Source organism: Schistocerca nitens, chromosome 7, assembly GCF_023898315.1.
Source record: "Schistocerca nitens isolate TAMUIC-IGC-003100 chromosome 7, iqSchNite1.1, whole genome shotgun sequence".
In the NCBI taxonomy this organism is placed as follows: Eukaryota; Metazoa; Arthropoda; class Insecta; order Orthoptera; family Acrididae; genus Schistocerca; species Schistocerca nitens.
The window spans coordinates 622,738,187-622,761,740 of NC_064620.1; the positions used below are offsets into that span (position 1 = coordinate 622,738,187).

General features: G+C 43.9%; 1 protein-coding gene across 2 annotated transcripts in view; it reads left to right on the plus strand.

Moving 5' to 3' along the window:
- LOC126195831 (uncharacterized) overlaps positions 1-23,554 on the plus strand; it is a 672,121-nt gene that overhangs the window by 138,336 nt on the left and 510,231 nt on the right. For both annotated transcript variants that reach the window (XM_049934505.1, XM_049934506.1), the window contains exon 6: positions 12,532-12,770. In XM_049934505.1, the coding sequence (XP_049790462.1) occupies positions 12,532-12,770 (239 nt within the window). The remainder of the gene's footprint in view (positions 1-12,531; positions 12,771-23,554) is intronic.

Genomic DNA, 23,554 nt, shown 5'->3' on the forward strand with positions numbered 1-23,554 from the left:
TACTAATTTTTCATATTTCCATTCTGGATGTATGTTCCCATTAACATCACCCACTGTCCTACATAACTTTCAGGTAACTTCGTATTCCAACGGCCTATCCATTCCTGATATTTGAGGTGCTTTGTATTGGCTTTTTGTACCAGACACCATATCTTTCATAAAGTTATTGCAGAATTCTGTACAGTCTCTCCATTGTTCTCCATTATTACCTCTAATAGTGATGGGAGTCTATGGCCATATGCTGTGTATATGGTGATGAGCACAAACTTCCGTGAACTTTACATATGGTAACCATGAATACAAATCGTTACAATGACTATTTACACAATGACGTAACATCTTCCCTATTGTTTAACAACATCTCTCTGTTCTCCTATTCACATATGGATGTAATGCACTTGTCGTTAAAGTATAGAAATGTAACAAAAGACAAAACTATTTCACTTACTCTGACATGAAATTGATGAACTCATCCATAATCAATGTCTCTGGAACTCTGAACTTCAACAACCAATTATTTACCATGGTCTGAGACTCTTTGTCCACTTGCTAATTTGGGATAGCTACCATGACCTCACATAGTGCACAAAATGACTTTGCCAGATTTTGGCCCAAAAAGCCTACGGTATCCACGTCATTAATTTGAAATGGCCTACTAACCTCGTATGTACTTTCAGTAGAATGCGCTGAAGACTTACGTCAGTGACAGTGTGCTTGGTACGCTGTTATTCACATATAATTCCACATGCTGTTTCTGTGTATGCCACCATTACTGTTCAACGACATGTCATTATGTGGTTCACTAATAAGTGGTCGTGTGTCTGTCTCAGTACTTCCACTCGCAGCATGGCTGGAACTACAACATGTGTTCCAAGATTTGTTATCTTGTGTAACACTGAACACTGTCACACATAATGAGCTGTGGCTGTGTTGCAAATAGCTTACAGTGCTTGGCAGCTGCTTGTGCTTTATGGCACTCTACATTGGTGTGAATTTCTCTTCATAAAACACCACCTATTCTACTGGAGTTATCTGCATGCCAATGAATCTTACTAGGTTGATGGATTTCTTTAAAATCGAACTTGCTAAGGTTCTGTACACAACGCGTTAACGTGCTTCATGGATGTGTCAACATAAATAGCCACTGGAAAGCTGTGTGCTCCATTATTACTTTCAGTTTGCTACCACTTAAGTAACACTGGAAGTGTAGTATGCCATATGTGAAACTCAGCATTTCCTTCTCCACAGCGAAATAGCTCCTTTCTGTTTTGTTTTTTTTTTTTTTTTTTTTTTTAGCTGATATGAGGCATAGAGTGTCGTTGTGCTATAAATGCAAGTTTTGGTGGAAACTTTCTGTAACAAATTACTAAACAGAAAAAAATGCTGTAACTCCTCCTCCATACTAGGTGGTGTAAATATTTTTTTGTCTCTACTGATCTAAGCTCTATCCGTAATCCATATTGACCAATGACATAGTATAAATTTCATCCCATCTGCAGTGTGAAATGACATTTCTCCATATTGACAGTGAGTGGTAGGTGTGCTGCAAATAACCTCTGATACACTACCTCTAGCTGTAGAATATGTTATACACTGCCTTGATATTAAACCTGGAAGACGTCTATATAAGGAACAATGAAATGTAGCTAGTTGCATTCTTTAACCCCGTCAGCATAAAACGATATTGGTAATATCGCAAAGGAACCGTAAACGCCAGTGCTGCTTCTAGATGATAATTACAACTCAGCAGATATATGGTGCAAAAGTATTCGTACTGCCCCAAATTGTCCAAAATTTCAATTATATTTTGAATAAGATAAGCGTCTGTAGTCTTACCACTACCAAGATATGTTTAGCCACCGCGAGAAAGATAAGATTTGATTCCATTACTCTTCTGGAACAATCATCACCACAAGGGCTCATACTTTCCTCATTAATACTGTCCCATAACCATTGACTAATAGAGTCCTCCATCACTGATTGTAGGTGATGAGGTATGTGGTGTTGCTTATGATACACAAGCAGCCCATTCCTACTTAGAGTTCTGTACTTTGTCAGCAGTGTTGAGGGCAAAGACCCACGAGTATATGCGATTGCAGTCTTTCTCGGCGTATTCCAATCATGAATTCTTCTCGGGTTATCAGCCGAGTGGTGGCGTCGTATTGTCGCAACGTTCCGATGAGTTTCGTACCCATTATCTTCTGGCGAAGTGTCGGGATAAAGCTGCTGCTCTCATCTTTTACTTCCCCCTATTTGAGGAAGTGTGAGGGGAAGTTTGTAGCCTTTCGGCATTTACTCCCCTGTGTACGTGTGTGAGTGATTATTTCTGTAGTTTTTTGGTGTCTGTGGTATGTGATGACTGTTCTGTTTGTGTCTGGTATTTGCCTGAGGTTGGCGAGATGTTTGGTGTTATATGGGAAGGAGCAGGATTTGGGACTTAATCGTCGAAGATCGTCATGGGGCGCTTGTGTTTGTCGCGAGACACGTCATACCGAACTAGGGAGTGGATGAGGGCGTTTCCTGATCTGGAAGAACCCTCATAGAAGGCCCTTGCCAGATCTTGGAAACACTCTCTCCGGAGTGGGATTTCGGCTGTGGCGTGCAGATCATCTATGGGGAATCCAAGAGGTAAATGCAATGCCCTCCTGAGGGCGCGGTTCTGCAGCCTTTGGAGTTTGTCCAGCTGCTGCTTTGCCACGTATCCCCAGACAGGGCACGCATATTCCATTAGTGGCCGGATCAGGGCCTGGTACACATTAACTGCTACTGGGCATGGAAGGGAGCTGGTTGAGTTCAGGATTGGGTGGACATTCTGGCGCAGACCTTCCTGTGGACCTCGTCTATGTGGGGTTTCCATGTAAGACGAGAGTCCAAGGTTACGCCAAGGTACTTGGCGGTTCTGCGGCAGGGGAGTTGGGTTCTGTTTAGGTGAAGGTGGAGGGGGGGGGGGGACGTTGAGGCGGTTCGCGCCTTCCGAGCCTGCGGGTAATCAGCATAGCCTGCGTCTTTTCAGAGTTGATGGTGATGCGCCAGCGACGGGCCCAGGTTTCTGTGTCGTCTAAAACGCGAAGTGTCGGGATGCTGTGTTCTGCATATCTATATAGATGCTTGGCCGTCGTCCGCTTCCGTAGGCCGGCCAGTCACGTTGCTCCGGAAAGGGGTACCGCGACGGCGGTGGTGGCAGGCCGCGGAGCATCCTGCCGTCCAGACCCGGTGGCTGTCCAATCTAGTCCGCTATCGCTGTTTAGCAAATTGTTGTGCAGATGTATTTCCACTGCCTCTTTGAAGATCGAGTCCCAGAAACCGTTGGCGCTGCACAGCTTCTTCCTTTTTTCGAATTCGAAGGTGCGTCCCTCCTCAGCTACGGCGCACTTGTTTGTATGTCCTAGTCGTAAGTCCTGATGTATTCAGTACAGCTCTGAGACACACACCGCTGTGTCTGTCCGACATATTCCATCCCGCATTCGCACTCAATACTGTAAATGCCCGGCGTCTGCAGCCCCGGCTGGTCTTGGATGACCCAAGTACATCTTTAACTATATCTTTAACTTTTTGCGGTGCGCGAAAGATGGTCGTTATTTCGTGCTTCTTTAGTATTCTTGCAATCTTGGCTGTCGGCGGTCCATCAAACGGCAGAAACGCCACACGTTTTGTTTTGTCTTCCCCTGGTTTCTCCTCGAGCCTCTTGTCTGCACGCAAAGCGCGTCTTATTTGTGTCTCGGTGCAGCCGTTCTTTCAGAAGGCCCCCACAGATGTGGTCGCTCACGCGGCAAACTCTCGCTGTCGCAGATCGACCTGGCTCTTTGCACTAAGGTGTTTAGTACTGCTTGCTCGACGTCGAGCAAGCCATACGTGGACTCCCGCCGAGAGCAGCCGATGAAGTGAGGAGGGAGACCAGCAGGGTACTCGAGAAAGCAAGAATGCCGAGGAACAACGTTATGGCAGAAGAGCGCAAGCACTGTTGAGCCTTCGCGATGAGAAGAATATACTGGTCTTAGCAGCAGACAAAGGGAATGCGACAGTCCCACTGAAGTCAGAAGATTACTGGCAGAAGATCGACACCTTACTACAAGATCCAGCATACAAAGAAGTGGGGAAAGATACGACTGCTTCTGTTACGCACAAGACTATCGACCTTCTCATCAGCTCAGGACTTGACAGAATCACCATCAGGAAGCTTTCCCCTCGGGCACCGGCTCCAGCGCGACTGTATGGCATCGGGAAGATCCATGAGGGACCTCCCCAGACGGCTCTCGGCCCAGGCAGTCAAGACAGACATGGCAGCGCAGGGATTTGTAGTCAAAACAGCAGAGCAGATGGGTAAAAATGGGGCAGAGAGTAAGTGCCCACTATTCCAGGTTACTCTGCCAGACATACCGCAGAACAGGCGAAAGCTGTTCTGGCAGTCCCCGTCACCATGGAGCCGCTCCTCCGCAAGAACAAGGTGGTGCAGTGCTCCAGGTGTCAGGCACTGGATCCACATTGCCGCCCACTGCCAGATGCAAGTGCCCTGTAGAAAATGCGCGAACACCACGACACTAGGACTTGCACAGTAAAACACATGGACCCGCAGTTAAGGTGCGCGCTGTGTGGGAAAAACAACACGGCAGGGTATCGAGGCTGCGAGGTCCACAAAACCCACACAGAAGGCAAAGGATGCGAAGGCCCCCCCCCCCCCCCACACACACACACGAAAACAAGACACAGCCGCCCCATTGGACCACACAGAGAGACAAAACACGAGAACACACACAGACAAAACTTGGGTAAAACCAATGCCTGACACTCCAAGGGCAACACAGGCAGAAGTGGTCTCCCCACCAAAGAGCCACGGAAACGTCGAAAAATCGGCGCAGGCCCTGTCACTGCAACACCAGATACACACACAAGAACCGGCAAAAACACAACAACGACCAGGTCCACCAAGACAGAGGAAGCTCTAGGGAACCCCACACACACTCCAGCCCCTCAGATCAATTGTTAGGCATTATCGTCCAGACCATGAACCTTGTCATGGAAATGATGAAGGAATTCAGGGAGGCCCAGAGCCAGAACACTCAGATCCTCGTTGCCCTTCAAGCAACAGTCCAGCAGTCGCCCCCCTCTGCGACTTCCTCAGCAGACACAATACCCCATCATGGATAGACGACCAAATATCCAAAGCCTGACAATGTCCTTCTGTAATGCAGACGGCATTGTTAATCAAGAGGTCGAGTTCAGAGAACTCATGAAGGAGTTCTTCATCAACATATGCATAATGGGGGAAACCCATCTAAAACAGGGAATAAAAGCGACAGTTTCCAACTATGTTAGCTACTGTAAAGACAGGAAAACCCAAGGTGGAGGAGTAGCCATATACATTAAAACAGGGATCCCCCACTACCAGGTATTCTTACCAGCTACCAATAAAATCGAAGCAGTGGCGGCGGAAGTAACCACTGCTACCTGAACCCTAACAATCGTTGCAATCTACCGAACCCCCCCAGATAGACGAGGGAGACATAGCTGCTCTAGGGCAAATAGAAGGCAAACTAGTAATAGGTGGCGACTTCAATACCAAACACCCAGGATGGAACTCTGGATTAACCTCCAGAGCAGGAGCCAAACTGCAACGACTAACGCGCGACCACCATTTCGAAACATGGGATCCGGTCCAGCCCACACAGTTTCCAAAAAATCGAGGTAGGTGAGACGTGTTAGACATAGTCCTCACTAGGACGATCGTGGGGTTTGTGGCCGCAAGGACAGCCAAATGAATGTCCTCCGACCACAACCCAGTGATTCTAGAGAGAATGAGTAGCACTCCTACGGTACCAGACACCCTACAAACGTACTGACTGGGAGCGATACCGAGAAACTATCGCCTCTGATATCGCTCGCGCTCCGCCACCTACTGCCGAAACAGTAGAACAGGCGCTATAAGACCTAACCATCTTGCAGGCAGCGGAAGGTGCCACTCCCCCACAAACGAATGACCGCCCCCACAAGTACAACTCCCGGAACATCTACTAGCCCAAATCCGTCACAAGAACAGAGTGACAAAAGAGTGAAAGATCAACAAATATCAGGCCACCAGGAGGCTGTTCAACCATCTACAGAGAGAGCTGAAGGTAGCGCTCAATGAGCACCGAAACCAGCAATGGCAAAACCGCCTCACAGCCCTCAGAATAGACTATCACACACTATGGCAAGCAACCAAACAATTTGCCAAAAGACGCGCTAGGCTGCTAGAGGGGTCTGGCCTACAGCCATGCTGAATAGGCCAACGCCCCCACCGACACCTTCGAGAAGCAGTTTCAAGCGGCAGAACCTCAGGATGAAGAACAACGCTGAGGTGGACCCAGAGGACGAACCCCCACTTTTCGCCTCCTCCCCAAAGACGTGGCAAAAGCAATTAGGTCCCTCCCCACAAAAAAGGCGCCAGGACACGACAGTGTCACCAGTCAGCTAGTTAAAAACCTCCCACCCTCAGCTATCGAACACCTTGCGAACGTCTTCAATGAGATTACTCGTACCTGCGAGTTCTCAGCATACTGGAATCACGCGGAAGTGGTCGCGATATACAAACCAGGGAAAGACCCTTTATTCCCGCTGCACTATAGGCCGATTAGCCTCTTGCCAACTCTCAGCAAGATCTATGAGCGCCTCCTGCTTATTCCCATACGAGACCACATCACCAACGAGCTACTATTGCCGGATTTCCAATTCGGGTTCCTACAGAAGCGCTCCGCCCCACAACAGATTATGAGACTAGTGGAAGCAGCCACAGAAGGCTTCAACCACAGAGACTACTGCGGGATAGTGCTACTTGATGTAGCCAGTGCCTTCGACTCAGTATGGCATAAAGGGTTACTATACAAGTTATACACACAAGGGTTCTCCAGGAGCATAGTCAGGTTAATCCGAAGCTACCTCACGAATAGAACCTTCTCTGTCAAGGTAGAAACAGCCACCTCCACCAAAAGGCGTATTCGTGCTGGGATGCCACAGGGATCGGTCCTGGGGCCAATTTTGTACACTTTGTACACTGCAGACACTCCAACGGCCCCCCCTGGTGCACACTGCACAGTTCGTTGATGATACCGCTTTTTACACTCGTAATGCGAATAAGGAGCTGGTCATTCGTAGGTTACAAAGGGTTTTAGATAACACAGAAACCTGGGTCAGTCGCTACCGCATCACCACCAATCCTGAAAAGACACAGTCTATGTTGATCGCCCGGAGACTCGGAGGCACGGACCCCCTCAGCGCCCCCCCCCCCCTTTCACCTGCTCCTACATGGATCCCAACTCCCCTGGCGCAGATCCGCCAAGTATCTCGACGTAACCTTGAAGTCTAGAGTAACATGGAAACCCCATACTGACGAGATCCACTAAGGTTTGCTCCAGAATGTCCATCCTATACCCAATCCTCAACACAACCAGTTCCCTTCCTGCCCTGTAGGACTAAACGTCTATCAGGCCCTCACACGGCCAGTAATTGAGCATGCGTGCCCTGTCTGGGGATACGCGCCAAAGCAGCTACTGGACAAATTCCAGAGGCTGCAGAAGGGCACTGCACCTACCCATGGGATTCCCACTGACGATCAGCACAGAGCTGCTTAAATCCCACTCTTCAAAGAATGATTCCAGGATCTGGCAAGGGCTTTCTATGAGATCTCTTCCAGATCTGGAAATAACCTTATCCAATCCCTAGGTCAGTATGACATGTCCCGTGACAAGCACAAACGCCCCATGACGATCTTCGACGACTAAGTCGAAGAGAAAATCCCAAAAATCCCCAAATCCTGACCCAAGTCCTTAATCCTTAAAACACCAAACATCTCGCCAACCTCAGGCAAGAACTAGAGATCACCAGGACACCAACATAACACACAGACAGCCAAAACAGTCAAAGACAATCACACACTCAAAATGCACACTACACACATTGCGGAGTAAAAGCCAACAGGCTATAAACTCCTCCATACACTTCCCCACGGAGGGGAAAGTAAAACGTGAGAGAGAGAGCAGCATCCCGACACTTCGCCAGAAGATGATGGGTACGAAACTCATCCAAACGTTGCGACTAGACGACGCCACCACTGGGCTGATAACCCGAGAAGAATCCATCAGATGACCCACGAAGGTTAAACTGAAACTCTAGCAACAACACCTATGAAACTTCCTGGCAGAGTAGTACTGCGTGACAGACGAAGACTGGAATTCCGTACCTTTGCCTTTCGCAGGCAAGTCAGTAGAGCACTTGCCCGCAAAAAATAAAGGTCCTGAGTTCGAGTCTCGGTCTGATACACTGTTTTAATCTGCCAGGAAGTTTCATATCAGCGCACACTCTACTGAAGAGTGAAGGTGTTATTCTGTAACATCTCCTACATTGCTAATTTTTCCGTTCCTTCCAAGTTTTTAGCTTTCTCTTGTAATACAGTTAAACTCGTGGCTCGCTTAAGGTTAGGGTCCGAATTTAGCATACCCATACCATTTCCTCCCAAATCTCCAGACTGGTGATCATCAAATCTTTCGACATGTCCATGTCTCTTTCCTCACGTTTATTTATTCCAGTGGGCACTGGCTGCTCACTGTCTACCTCCTCTTCATGTACAACACTCCTCCGTGGATAACACCACGCTTTATCCCATTCATCATACTCTTTCAGTGGCAAAACTACTTATAACATGTGTTACCCAACAAATCAGCCCCTATGCTTTCCCACAATAGTTTTCCAGTATCTTGCAGTACTTCACTACACAAACTAATCCTTAGTTGCCTTCCATACTGCGTAGTTGGTATATCTTTAGCGATGCACGGACCTTCCAGTAGTATGACACTGAAAATTGTTTCCCCTACATGACGTGCTGTCCCTTCAACATTCACTATACGTTGTCCAAGGTCAATTTCAGTACGGTGTTCATTTACGCAACCAAACCCTGCAGTATCGCATTAACCATCGTGTATATGGGTCCAAGCATCCCTGGTAACGCTTTTCCCCTACCTGAAAATCCAATATCGCCAAAGCGAATCCAAGCCTCTATCAACATCTCGACGTAACTTGCATCATGGTGGTTCAAATGGTTCAAATGGCTCTAAGCACGATGGGACTTAACATCTGAGGTCATCAGGTCCCTGGACCTAGAACTACTTAAGCCTAGCTAACCTAAGGACATCACACACATCCATGCCCGAGGCAGGATTCGAACGTGCGACCGTAGCAGCAGCGCGGTTCCGGACTGAAGCGCCTAGAACCACTCGGCCACAGCGGCCGGCCATCATGGTGGACTTAACCGCTTCTTTTCTATGAATTCCAAACTTCCCAGACATATGTTCAATAACTTCTATTTGATCCACTAATTCAGTTAAGGCAGGTTCCAGTTATGCACACGTTTTAGTTGTGCTGAAATGCACTGGAGGCGCTGCTTGGCGGTCCTGGAGTTCCCATTGTCATGTAACAGCAGTTTCCCATTCCATTCCGTGCCTTTGTATCACGCCCCCTACTCTGACTACAAACTCGTCCCCAGTGCCCCAGTCTTCCACATTTCCTACACTGCAGCTGTCGGCAACCACGCTGTACGAGGCTTGACTCTCCGTATTTAGAACATCTGACGTCAGCGGTAATCGCGCACTTAGCTCACTGGAGGAGAAACTGCAGTAACAGTACGGGCAGCTAGGACGGTGCTGGTTCAAATGGTTCAAATGGCTCTGAGCGCTATGGGACTCAACTGCTGTGGTCATCAGTCCCCTAGAACTTAGAACTACTTAAACCTAACTAACCTAAGGACATCACACACATCCATGCCCGAGGCAGGATTCGAACCTGCGACCGTAGCGGTCCCACGGTTCCGGACTGCGCGCCTAGAACTAGGACGGTGCTGCCATAATCCATGAAGACGTCTCCTCTCTTAATGCATCAAACTCATCATGCAAGTCCCTTTTAACTGGCAGCATTTGTGTCATACGCCCTAGCAAAGGCTTAAATGCTTCCATGGTGGTAACCCTCCATATGTCTGGTTTGATAATCGTAAATACGACAGGAAGAGGACGTAACAGCAATAACAATGTTCCATCCTTCATTATAAAACTTCTGGTCCTTACTCCCGAGCGTTAACCACATGCGTGCCTTACATTCCGTGACTTAATGCCCTGGCCTTCAGATTACCACCGAAGATTGGCTTCATGGAGCAATTTAGTCCAACTAGTTACACTTCCCACACCTAACTTGGCAAAAACCAAGGTCAGTTTCTTTATCTTCACCATAAAGTCACCTAAGTCACTGACTGGGTACACCTTCACAAGTAACACCTCACAATCAACGGTCCAATCCATGTTATTAGACAATGTCCACAGAATAGCATGGGAAAAAGTCAAAAATACTTGGTTCTCACAGATCACGTTGAGATGACGATGCTGGTTGCTGTTCAGCAATGGTGCATGTCGTCACTGGCGTTCTTCTGCCACCAAGTGTAAGAAAGTCAGGGATGCAGTTACTGTTTGTCTCAGTGTGGCACTGTGTACTTCCGGCTCCTTTGTGGTCACGAAATCAGGAGGGCTCAGTTAGCAATAACATTCTTCATTTGGTAAGACGCCGATGCAGAGATTGATGGCAGCGACTCACTGGTGTGCGTAGATCTCCGAGCAGCAGTTGCTACCTGGGCAAGGTCGGGCCAGTTGGAAGTGTGAGTATGCGCGGGGGCTGGGTGCTGCCCGAGCGAAGTGGCAGCGGTACAGGACTGACGTCACGTGTACAGCGGACAGCAGCTGCATGTGCTGGGAAGCTGGTCTCTCCCAGTTGTCAGCGAGGCGCGTGACGGAGGAAGAGCAGAGTTTGACCATGGCATAAGGAAATTGATGTGACCACTGTGGTGCACTGGGGTGCTGCACAACGCTGTGCCAGGAAGCCCACTTACCCACCTCTACACAGGCTGTGAAATGGGCGTGGAAGTGTGCTGCTGGAACACTGTCTACAGCCAACGTAGCTTAACTATTATTACGTGGCTATGGAGGACCTCTGTTAGCGTAGACGCGGACTGCAGAATAATGATTTCAGATTTCTGGCTTCCATGTCATGTGACGTCCTTATGATGTCTGGACTGATTACCATGCAGCTCACCTATTGCATGTCCACTCAACAGTGCTCCTTCTTTACTTTTCTATAATCTTATAATTACAATCACCCCTCCAAATGAATCAAATTCTCCTTTGTTATTCAAGGATATTGTAAGACTTCTTCTAATAAGCAAAATACATATATTCTTCCACAACGTTGTAGGATTTTAGATTCCCTGGATTAATGCCCAGCCTTTCTACATTTAAAACATATCACCGCTGAAGATTGAGCTCACAGAGCACTATCGCCCAACCAGTTACACTGCCCACACTTAAATGGGCACATACCCCCATTAGTTGTCCGGCCGGAGTGGCCGTGCGGTTCTAGGCGCTACAGTCTGGAATCGAGCGACCGCTACGGTCGCAGGTTCGAATCCTGCCTCGGACATGGATGTGTGTGATGTCCTTAGGTTAGTTAGGTTTAATTGGTTCTAAGTTCTAGGCGACTGATGACCTCAGAAGTTAAGTCGCATAGTACTCAGAGCCATTTGAACCACCATTAGTTTGTGTTTCCCATAAAGTCACACGATATACTGTCTTATACACAGATTCACTACTGTTGACTATCTGACTGATTATACTAATCTTGCAGATTTGATTAGACCAACATCCTGCCTACTTCATTTCGCTTGCAGTCTTCGACAGTCATCTGCTCAATACAGTAGCCGATGTGTGAATTTCTTTGCTCTTCTCTCTCTCTGTCCCCTTTCTTATTACGCTCCCTGGTATTTCATGCCCCAGGTGAAAGGAAATACAACATTTCAGCCTGTTTTGCTCATAGATACTGCAGAGCAGATGAACTTCAAGCAAAGTTAATACTTTCTAATCCACAAGCGACTTTCTTAATGAAATTACATATATATGCTGACGTAAAAGAAGTCTTGTACTCTTACATATTATACTGGTGGACCTTAGAGAGTTTATCACTTTTCTTGTTTTGGAATTGATTAGCTTTTCTGTACTGGATTTCCTTTTATGAAGCATTTTCTTGCGGTGTTGAAGTAGTTATAAGACTACCCCTGTGTCATTTTATTTATTAAATATTTGAAACGAAGAATTGAACAGAAGAAATATTTGAAACGTTGCGACAAGTGACCTGAAATACGTTTGGAAGGTACCCCGTTTTTTAGGTGTGTCAAAGTTAATTTTAACAATTTGATTTGTAATTGTTTAGAGAAATGTACGTTTCCGCAGGTGATAATTATCATATAGGTTTAGAAATATTGTAATACATTTTAAGAAATATTTTATTAATACTCGCTATTTATAACACTGGTAAATGTTTATAGCTTACATGAAATATTAGGTACAACACTAGTCTCATACAGCATGTTTCCAGTTCAACAACTTCCAGGAAACTGAGTATCCGCTATTCATCTGAGTTTCGTGGCCGAGTATGTCTGTGTTGTTTCAGAATGACTGTCTCCTGTTTCAGAAATACCCCAGGAAGACCGTTGCGTGGTAAATAATGGCAACTGCTCACAGATATGCGAAACTGTTGGATATGAAACTGTCTGCTCCTGTCGTGAAGGATACACACTCACGAGCGCCACTGGCTGCACTGCAGTGTCAGCGTGTGACATTGTTCTGTCCGGTACTTCAGGAGAGTTTACTATTGGTAGTAAGCCTTGCCAGTGGCTCATAAAAGCACCAAGACGTCATATCATAGTCATTGTAAGTAGTAAAATGTACTTGTATCTTTAAAATATTACAATACTAGGATAAAAATTGTCTTCTACATGCTGTAAAGTTTTGTTGAATTATAACAGCTCAGTAATTGTGATGTAAACCAATTAAACGAGTCACTATTGGATTCAAATCTATAAGTGACTCAATAGTTTATTATTCTCTTTGTGTAAAACCAATATTAAGGTTATGTTACAAGTATTCTAAATTCACAAATATAGTCTGTGCTTCTGGGCAATAGATAATCGCATAATTTTTTAAATTTTTAATTTATTACACTCACACTCTGGTCAGTTTTCTCCTTGATAATGCTTGCGCCTCATGATCAAAATTAAGTTCCACATGAACTGTGACCACTTTAACTTAAAGAGAAAAGTAAAAAGTGTTTTATTCGCTGTACGAGCTGAAAGTATGGCTCGATGGCTAAGTAAGTGTCTGACTTGGGCCCCATACGGTGCACGTTGTACCACTGGTAGTCACTCGCTCTCGTGTTTCACTCGCGGATGGAGCGAGGGAAAAACGACTACTGATATGCGTCCAGGCGTCCACTAATTAAGCTTATATTGCCTTCGACGTCTCTAAACTTCCTCAATAGTGTTTCGCGCAAAGAACGTCGTTTTGCCTCTAGGGATACGTATTTTGAGTTCGTGGAGTATTTCTTTAATTCTCGCTTGGTGATCGAACCTACCGGTAATGTTTCCTGAAAGTTTGGCCTTACCTTTTTGTAACACCCTGTATACCCAGACGCTGTTATGGGTGGCTGTGTGTAAACCCTTTTTTAAAATGTCCGAGACTGAAATCTAATTAAAGTAACGACAGGTACGATGATGAGGGTCATCCAGTTAATATCCCCTATTTATAATTTATAGCTGTTGGGTTGGCATAAACTCATATAGTTATTTATGTCGTATTTCAAGCAGGTCTCAATTTCGCAGCTGTTTTGCGCTGCTTGTTTGAAGCACAACTTTCGTTCCTGGCTTGCTACCCGGCACAAGAAACACATCGACCGTGGAAACGTATTCGTTCCCGGTGCGAGGATGTCAGGGACTTGGCAGCATTGCAGAACATGTCTGGAAGCTCTGCCATAGCGCAGTTGCTTCTTGGAGTGGCAGAGGATTGTGCTGATAAGTTCGCTTGATATTTTTTCGGTTTTTGAATTAAATACTCAGAATAATTTTCACTCATGTTTTGTCATGTAAATCTCAAATGTATGTTTTTAGTCTAGGAAGATCATTCCACGCAGAATCGACGAGCAATTTTGCGTTTTTCATCGCAAACTATCTGTTGTACTCATCCCTAGGACAATGAGAGAGCAATACGCGCCGCTGTTCGGCCGCTAACTGTCGAAAGGACGCGTCGCCGTACGGCGAAGGCTGCAGTCCAGCGGGAGAGCAGCGTCTTAACCTGACCCACGAGACAGGTGCAACCGTTGGGGTTCCTGAAAGTGGCGAATTCTTCACATCAAAGCGGTTTCTTTAATAGCGCTCAACCCTTAGGCCGTGTCCTACGTGAGCGACAGAAGCGAACGACTTCTGGATATGCAACACTCCAGCGACAAGCAGCATCTTCGGGCGAAAACCTTGGGTGTCCTGCGTGAGAGCGACCATGGGCGCTACAAGATGGCTGCTTAGAGCCAACCAGATGTTTCTATAAATCGGCGTCTTTAACCTGTAGAATACTGTAGCTCGAGAGTAAGGCTACAGAATTAGGTTTACTTAAGAAAATAAAGCGAAAAGGAAAGCTGGCATGAAATTTACAAAGGGAGGAATCCCCATGGAGAATTTCGTAAGTATCGTCAACTACGAAGATCACCAGACAAGTTCTTCGAATACACGTGAATGAGCAGAGGAGCATTCGACTATCTCATCAATAAATTAAATACAAATGTTTGTTTTTTTACATGATCAAGAACTTTTAACAGCCAATAAATGCGGAGGAGTGACTATTACATGACTAACTACGCTAAATACAAACATAAGGACACAGATTGGTAACACCGAGCAATAGCTAGCTGTGGTGTAGGGGTAGCTTATACAGTTCATGAAGACGTGTGCGTCAAAGTACCTGGGTTCGATACCCCTTTGTTCTTATATTTTTACTGACTCAGTTACGACACTGTATATTAAGTTTCATACATACTGTTTACACTGCATCACTAAGTATATTTTTAAGGTCTTGCCAAAGAACTTGATCTTCACACCTATCCCACTATATCACCCACATTTAATTCCTAATAAAATACAATGGACCATGAAATTTTACAGATATTTGATGTTGCGAACGTAATTCATCAGCAGTCAGTGCTATGGCCAAGCGTTTCAATTAGTCTAAATAGATTGTAAAAGTAAAGCTTACAAAATTTTTGAAAAGAAAGTCTAACGTTTTGTGTAATAATTTGTCTAAAAGTATGAAATAAAAAATATTGGGGAAACGTTTGGTGCACCTCATTTTATGTTCAGGATTTCAACCATCATTCAAAGACAGGTAGAAAGTTTCTCTGATCTACTAATTTCTTTTACACAAATCATTTCATAAAATATTTGACTAATTTCTTCCATTTTTGAATTTCAAGTTTAATTCAGAAAGCATGATCTTACTGACTCCTCGTTTGCCTTCCTAAAGTAATTCATTCGAAGGAAGCCATGAACAGATGAAATTTTTGACACTTTATTTACAGCAGCTTTCCGTCAAATATTCCAATTTTCCTTCAGCTTCTTAATTAAGTTTTCGTTAATTACCTTGATTACTTTTAAGCAGTTAAATATTTTCATGCAAAACTACACCTCATGCTGGTCACTTTGATACCTCGTTTACCTGTTTCCCTCCCTTTGTTTGGTTATGAAAATTTGGACAAAACGTCAGGGTGTAAGTTACAGGAAGTCTTGTTTTCGCTCTGCTCACGTGTTTACAAAAACGTATCGAGTGTTAATCATATGATAAAGTAGTCCTTTCTGCGTCCTGACATTTCCAAAATTCGTCGTTTCGATATCTTGAACCTTTTGTGAGATACGACGATTTTTACGACCACTTGATACCCGAAGCGAAGGAAAGGTTCGGACGCGCCGCGAGCGACCTGTCCGCGGATATAACAACCAATATCTCAAGAATGAAAAGAGACATAATTCCGGTCTCAACTTTAAATACAATTTAGTTATATTGGTTACAGTTGATATGCAATAATGTATGCCCTTAAATGAACTACACGGGAAGTCTAAACAATGCGATTTGCAAATTCTTAAGAATTTCGTGCAGCCACGTACTCAGTTTCGTGCAGCACAGTAACTATGGCGAATAACAAAAATAAATCAGACCTTTATCGTTTAAAGATATGATGCTATAGATTGCGGAACAATCAAATTTTTTCACGGAATAATTTTCTTAAAATCGGATGTTAAGTAATTCATAGCTGCCGTCACGTCCGCTCCACTGCTTTGCCGAGGAGACACGTTGTAAGAGGTCCACGGCTAAGGAATTTGTTGCTAGCGCACTCGAGCAGATGTAATTTCGATGGATTGCTCACGCGCTGCCTGCGACATGTAAACTATAAGAGATTCTCAGACCAGAGAGCAGTGTTGCATGCAGTAGGAGCAGTGTGGCAGTAGTAGTAAGTAGTAGCTAGCAGTCGTGTGTGTGGAGTTGGCTGGGCCGGTCGTGGGGATCGATGGCAGAGCCTGAGCGTTGTAGTATTAGGTTAAAGCAGCCTCGTGCATATTTACTATTGTTATGTCAAGCCCCATGTAAATGTTTTTAAAAAATCTCTTAATAATAATCTTCCTTATAAAAAATTAACTTTTGATAATCATTCATCTCAATTTAACGAACTTACTAATTTCTCCAATCCATGGTCATCCCGATTATTGTAAAGAAAAATCAGTTGTTTCTTTTTATACACGACAAATGGCATGAGCACTATGGTCATCAGTCCCCCTAGAACTTAGAATTACTTAAACCTAACTAACCTAAGGACATCACACAACACCCAGTCATGACGAGGCAGAGAAAATCCCTGACCCCGCCGGGAATCGAACCCGGTAACTCGGGCGTGGGAAGCGAGAACGCTACCCCACGACCACGAGCTGCGGACTACAGGACAAATCTATCGGGGAGCATTGCACAGGGATGTACCAGAAAATTTCTTATGGGAGCAGGTATATATGCGTTATCCGACGACCTTATTGAGGTAAGAATTTTCAATTTATTTAGAATGATCATTCAGGGCTATGACGCAGCACTGCTGACGTCCAAAATTTAGCAGTTTAAATTCACAGTTAATTACTGAATGGTTATAAGTGAAGCACAACTTTATTGAGAGATTAGTCACATTGTATTATTGGTAGGTTACGGAATTTATCTGTTGGGAGCTTATACTGAATGTGAATGATATAAATAATTATATTTGTTACTATTGGGAGGTAACGGAATTTTTCTGTTGGGAGATTACACTAAATGTAAATGCCATATACATATTTTTATCTCTGGGAGGATACGCTGAATGTGAATTATATACCTATATTTTTTTACTGTTGGGAGGTTTCGGAAGTTTTCTGTTGGGAGGTTACAACGTGGCTGTCGGTATGTGTCGCGCGTGCTGCAGCGGCAAGACTCAAATACATTTGAATTCAAACGTCGCCAGTGGCAGCGGGAGACGCGCAGCGACACAGACGTCGCTCACTTAGTGTGGTGTGCATACTGTAAGACCTTCAGTACACACACCATCAGATTATTTGACTTGTCGCTCTAACGAAGTAGGCGAGTGTCAGCAATATGTCTCGTGGTCTTACCGTGTCGTGTTTATCTTCTGACGTTAGGTCAGACGATAGAAATGCCACTTGCTCGCTTAGAGTAGCAGATTGACAGTGACCAACTTTAAACAGAACTTGATTAATTTTCACACACATTTATTAAAATAATAACAAGCATAAAAATTACTTAACTTTGTTCTGGATGCTATTTACAGTTGACAATCTGAAGTTCCTTTGGTATTGGTACGTTAATTTTATTCTCACATATATTTCTGATACTTGACTAAAGTGTCTATACATTTATCTTCATGGCTATGTACAGGAATATGGTAATCTTATTAGGCGCAGACTATAGACTAGTACAGACTAATGCAGACTGGTACCGACTGGTGCAGACAAATGCAAACTGGTACAGACAAATTCAGACTGACTAATCGGAGGTCTGTACACTCGTTATAATACCTCGCGCGTTCATGTATCACTGCGCGAGTGTGATCCGCGAGGAGAAAAGGTTCTACGTTAGCAGAAATCTCATTGGCTGTGTTACATATTAATACGCGGATCGGCGGAAGCAGAATATGGTCCGTCTCTATGGCAGCGCCATCTCGTAGTGCGGAGACGGACGAATGCTGCGCCTGCTGTTGTTGTGCTTAGCGGAGCGCGCTCTAGTGGGAAAGTTGTGTATGCGCTGACTATGCGGAACTATGTACACAACACTTAGGACACTTCCATAACTACGCCTGCGGTTGTGTTTTGTCGCCTGAAGCTGTCGCGCACTGTTGCTCGCTTCTGTCGCTCACATAGGACACGGCCTTAGTCAGTGCAAATGTTCGAACTTCAGCGACTACCTTCACCGCTCCATTAAATCCAAAGAGCACAAAATGGTACAGATTTTCACTTTTTTTCCGTTTAACGCTATGTTTTCTAACTCATAAACAAAGTTGCTCATAACCTTCAGATTGCATAGTTGAAGATGTCGTCATATGCACAATACTAGGAACTCAAATAAAACTGTTATAAATACACTTATAGGAACTTGTGTACCAACGCGCCGAACATAATCGCCACGACTTACACACCAACCTATTTTTCTCTGGTAAATTTTGCCTCCAGTGGTTTATTACATATTTAGCATTCCTCATGTCGTGTGCTGCATGTGCGCTGGTTACTACATTGTTGTTACTGCACGATGTACACTCGTTTTATAGAATATATTTCGCATGAGAAGCCAACTACAATGTTAAACAATCTTATGTTAGCCAGAGAGACTGCAGAAACATCTCCTGTAGATCGCTATTGGCGATAAACTTAAAACCCAATGCATCGAGATCACCTAGGCTGCAGGTGTTTTATCTAAGGAGTTGAGCTATGGCTGTTTTGAAGGAAATTGTTTTGCTACAGCTCTGCACACCAGCCTCCCCTGCGCAAGACTCTTCTTCTCTGAACAACAAACAACCACAACCATTTATGTGTGCTCTAGCGTTGGTCTCACTCTACAGCCCTCCCCCCCCCCCCCCCAATCTCTGGACCATTTTTAAATTAAGTACTACCTGGCGCCTCGGAATGCACGATATTAACATTTTTTATTCAGTTAGTGCCATAAATATTTTCTTTCCCTGACACAGTTCACCACATCTTTATTAGTTGTCTGATCTAGTCATCTAACCTCCATCATCCTTCTATGTCGCCATACTGTGAAACGTCTGTTCTCTTTTTATATCTAATGATGTCTGCTGTCCACATTTCGCTTTCCATATGACAGCACGTGGGGTAAATACTGTCCGACAATGCGTTCCTAAATCATAACACATTAAAAACAATATAAAAATGATTATTATATTTATCAAAGTGAGTAGAATATCAGCAGTTGCAACTAATTTTTAGCATTCTTCACGGACTTAGGAAGCAATCGCAGCTTCTACCTGTTAATGAGTGACTTAGATTGTTACAAAACATTGAGAGCCATTGTTCTTGAGAGAATTTAATGGACACAGTGAGTTAATCAGTTGTTCGTATTTGTGGCAGAATATCCAGGAGAATTACCTATTTAGAAATTGGAATATAGATTATGTTAATCTGTTTGTTGCGTGATTGTTACAATTTGAACCCATAAATGGAAGGATGTGCAGACTCAGACTAAGAGGGAAATTTAAAAATACATCAATAGCGAATGCACATGCACCAACAGAGGAAAAAGTGAATATAATTAAAGAACAGTTCTTCGAAGACTTGGAAAAAGTAGGGCGCGCAGTACCTAAATATGACCTGATGCTAGTAACAGCAGATTTTAATGCAAAGATAGGGGGGAATGAATATCTATATGGAGTTTCTGGAAAATATTAACTACATGAAGAAAACAATGAGAATGGAGACTTACTGCGCCAATTCGCAGCAAGAAATAATATGATTATTAAAAGTACCTGCTTCCCACTCAAAAGGATCCATCTGGGTACTTGGAAGTCTGCAGTCAATGGAGTAGTCGATAAGAATGACCACTATTTTGGTGATTGCGCTCCACTACACGTCAGTTGTTGATCTACGGAGCTGCAGAGGACCAAATTGTGACTCATACCGCTTTGAGATAAAATCGGTCTGTCACTAAAAACGGGAAAGATGATGAAATGGAATACTGACATACTGAAAATCCCTGATGAACTAAAAAAATACCAAGTAACACTAAGCAGAAAGTTGAGCAATGCATAGACTGCTCAAATGGCTCTGAGCACTATGGGACTTAACATCTGTGGTCATCAGTCCCCTAGAACTTAGAACTACTTAAACCTAACTAACCTAAGGACATCACACGCATCCATGCCCGAGGCAGGATTCGAACCTGCGACCGTAGCAGTCGCGCGGTTCCGGACTGAGCGCCTTAACCGCGAGACCACCGCGGCCGGCATAGACTGCAGTAGGAGTAGACGAAAGATGGAGCAGGATTGAAAAAGCCATTAAAGATGCTGCAAAAGAAACAATAGGCTTAAGAAGGAACAGAAGAACCGAGGAATGGTTTCACGAAAATTGCAGGTCAGCAGTAGAGGAAAAGAACAGGGCAAGAAGAAAAGCGCTACAGAGAGAAACCAGAAATAGTGTTTGAACAATATAGAGAATTAAGGAGAAGAGCTAACAGACTGTGGAAGAGAAAGAAAAGAGAGTGGACTAAGAGGAAATTTCAAGAAGTAGAGGAGTTAAACGAAGAGAGTGAAATAAGAAAGTTCTATCATGTTGCAAGCAAAATAAAGAACAGATTCCAGCCAGAGATAATGGTATGTTCCTGTAAAAATGGGAAACTGACAAGGGAGGAAGAAAAGATGGTGGGAAGATGGGCAGAGTATTTCAAAGGTACACTAAGCGTCAGCCTAGAAGATGAAGAGACAGCTGCATGGGAGGAAAGGGTGGAGCTGGAAGTAGACAGTGATACCAATGAGGCAAGAAAGCCAACACTACAAGCGGTCTCCCAGGCTGTGCACAAGTCAAAAAACAATCGAGCCCCTGGGGAAGACAGCATAATCCCTGAAATAATAAAACCTGGCGGTGAGGCTGTAGTAAAGGAATTGCACACATTAATATCAGATATATGGGAAAGAGAAACTATGCCAGATAATTGGAAAACTGGAATAATAATCCTCATTTATAAGAAAGGTGACAGAAGAGCATGTGAAAACTATAAAGGTATAATACTCCGAAGCACAGCTTATAAGATCATCACAATTATATGAAACGAATGGGTAGAGAAGTGTGCCGAAGACATAGTACGGGAACAATAGTATAGCCTTCGACCGGACAAAGGAACAACTGATCAAATATTTGTGATAGGACAAATGATGGAAAAGTTCTATGAATATAATATCCACCTGCATATTCTACTTATCAACTTCAAACAAGCCTTTGGCAGCGAACCGGCAAGAACTGTACAGAGTGCTGTAAGAAGTTGGTATATGAGCTAAACTAATAAGACTAATCAGAATGACAATGACAGAGACAAGAGCAAAAGCATAGGTCCTAAGCAGAACAAGTGGAAGCATAGACTTTAATAAAGAAGTGAAGCAAATTGATAGTCTCTCCACTACCCTATTCAATATAGTGCTACACAGTGTAGTAAATAAAGTCAACAAAGGAGGTACCATGTTCATGAAAACTAGCCAGATATGTGCATAACCTCATGGCATTACTATAGTAGGAAGAAATATCAATACACTCTAAGAAACATACCGGGCAATGGAAACAGAAGCCTTAAAAATTGGCCTCATAGTAAATGAAAAGAAAACAAAGTATGTAGTAATGTCACAATAAGAGGCCAGAAGAACCTCTAAAGACCTAAACAGCAATGGGAAAGGTTTCAAACGACTGTTCTCTTTTAACTTCTTGAGGGCTCTAATAACAAAAGATATCAGTATTGGAAAGGCTATGAAGGAAAGAGTACAAGGAGGAAACAGAGCTTACTTCGCAAATATGAAACTTCTCAGAAATAGCCTTGTTACAAGGAAAACAAAACCGGTAATATATAACTCACTAGTCCGCCCAGTTATCACTTACAGGTCGGAGGTATGGACGTTGACACAACATGAGAAAAATGCACTGAGAACCTTTGAGCGGAAAATACTACACAAAATCTATGTTCCGGTAAGGGAGGAAGAAGACCTGAGAATACGCTACAACGCAGAGTTACAAGTGTTAATACAAGGTAGGGACATAGTAAAATCTGTGAAATCACAGTGAATACGATGGTTAGGGCAAGTAGAGAGAATGGCAGAGGATAGAATTTCAAAGAAAATGATGAAAGGTGTTGAGAGGCACCCACTTGCCTTGCTCATACTGTGGCATCAAGCAGTCAGGCCTGCAAGATGAGTGGTCTGCCAAGCGAGTGGATTCATTCTTATTTATCGAGTAACATGAACTCTCGTACTCACAATTAAGTTACAAATTATCCTCCTGTATGAATAATACGCAACGGAAACACACATCTGACTATCAGTAATGTACAGAACTCTGACTGTTCACTACGCACTGGCAATACCACATTTTCTTTCCTTTTTATTTAACGGCTTTTATCAACACGCGGCCATCGCACTGAATATGAGTGGCGCACACATTATAAATTCTGGATATCATGACAACATACAATTCGAAGGAAAAGGCCACCAATCTTTTTCTTTTCACTATCACATTTATTCCGATAAATTCTATAACCTAAACACACAAATTCTATAACCTACAACAATAACACATGAGAAATTCCGCCCAGTGGGCATGGCTTAACATTGGTGATTCTCTAACTTATGGTCTCGTAATTATTTAACGCTACAGTGCACTTTCTGGATAGGATGGTGGATCTTTTATTATTTCTCACACTTCGACTCTCACAATCATCATCACGAAACTTTCCTCCAGACCGAGCAGTACAAAAGGAACACGCATAACCCACTAATCTTTTGAAACTACCTCGCTACTCTCCCATGCAAACCACACATACCCCAATTACATGACATACACCACACTACAATATGAAATACTACACAGGGAATAGTCACAACGTTATCACTTTCAGCTTTCCCACTTCAATTAATATTTATCCCAGTTTCACACGACACTGCCCCACTTCGTAATTCTACTTTCCTACTATGAACTCTGGAGATATATGCACGTCTTCCTGTGCAATGCAAGCCAAGTGGCGTTGCTGGATAGACGGCCGACTCACCTTACTTCTCTCTCAGAGTTTGAATCTAGCGTCACACGGAATCATATCACGCAAAGTAATATTAAGAACGTATTCATCACACACGCGAGTCCTCAACTGATACCATGGACGAGTACTTCTCTTTATCTTTTGTCACATACACAGTTTGAGACTCACACAGTACTCACCACGTGGAAGTACTCGTCTCTAATTTCAAGTCCTGCACACGCCATTTCTTAAATATTTCAACTTATGGTACACAAGCTATTTCTTAAATATTTCAACTTATTGTACACACGCTAGTAATTCAGCTTAACTTAAGCACACGGAAGTATTTCAACTTATTGCTACACGTG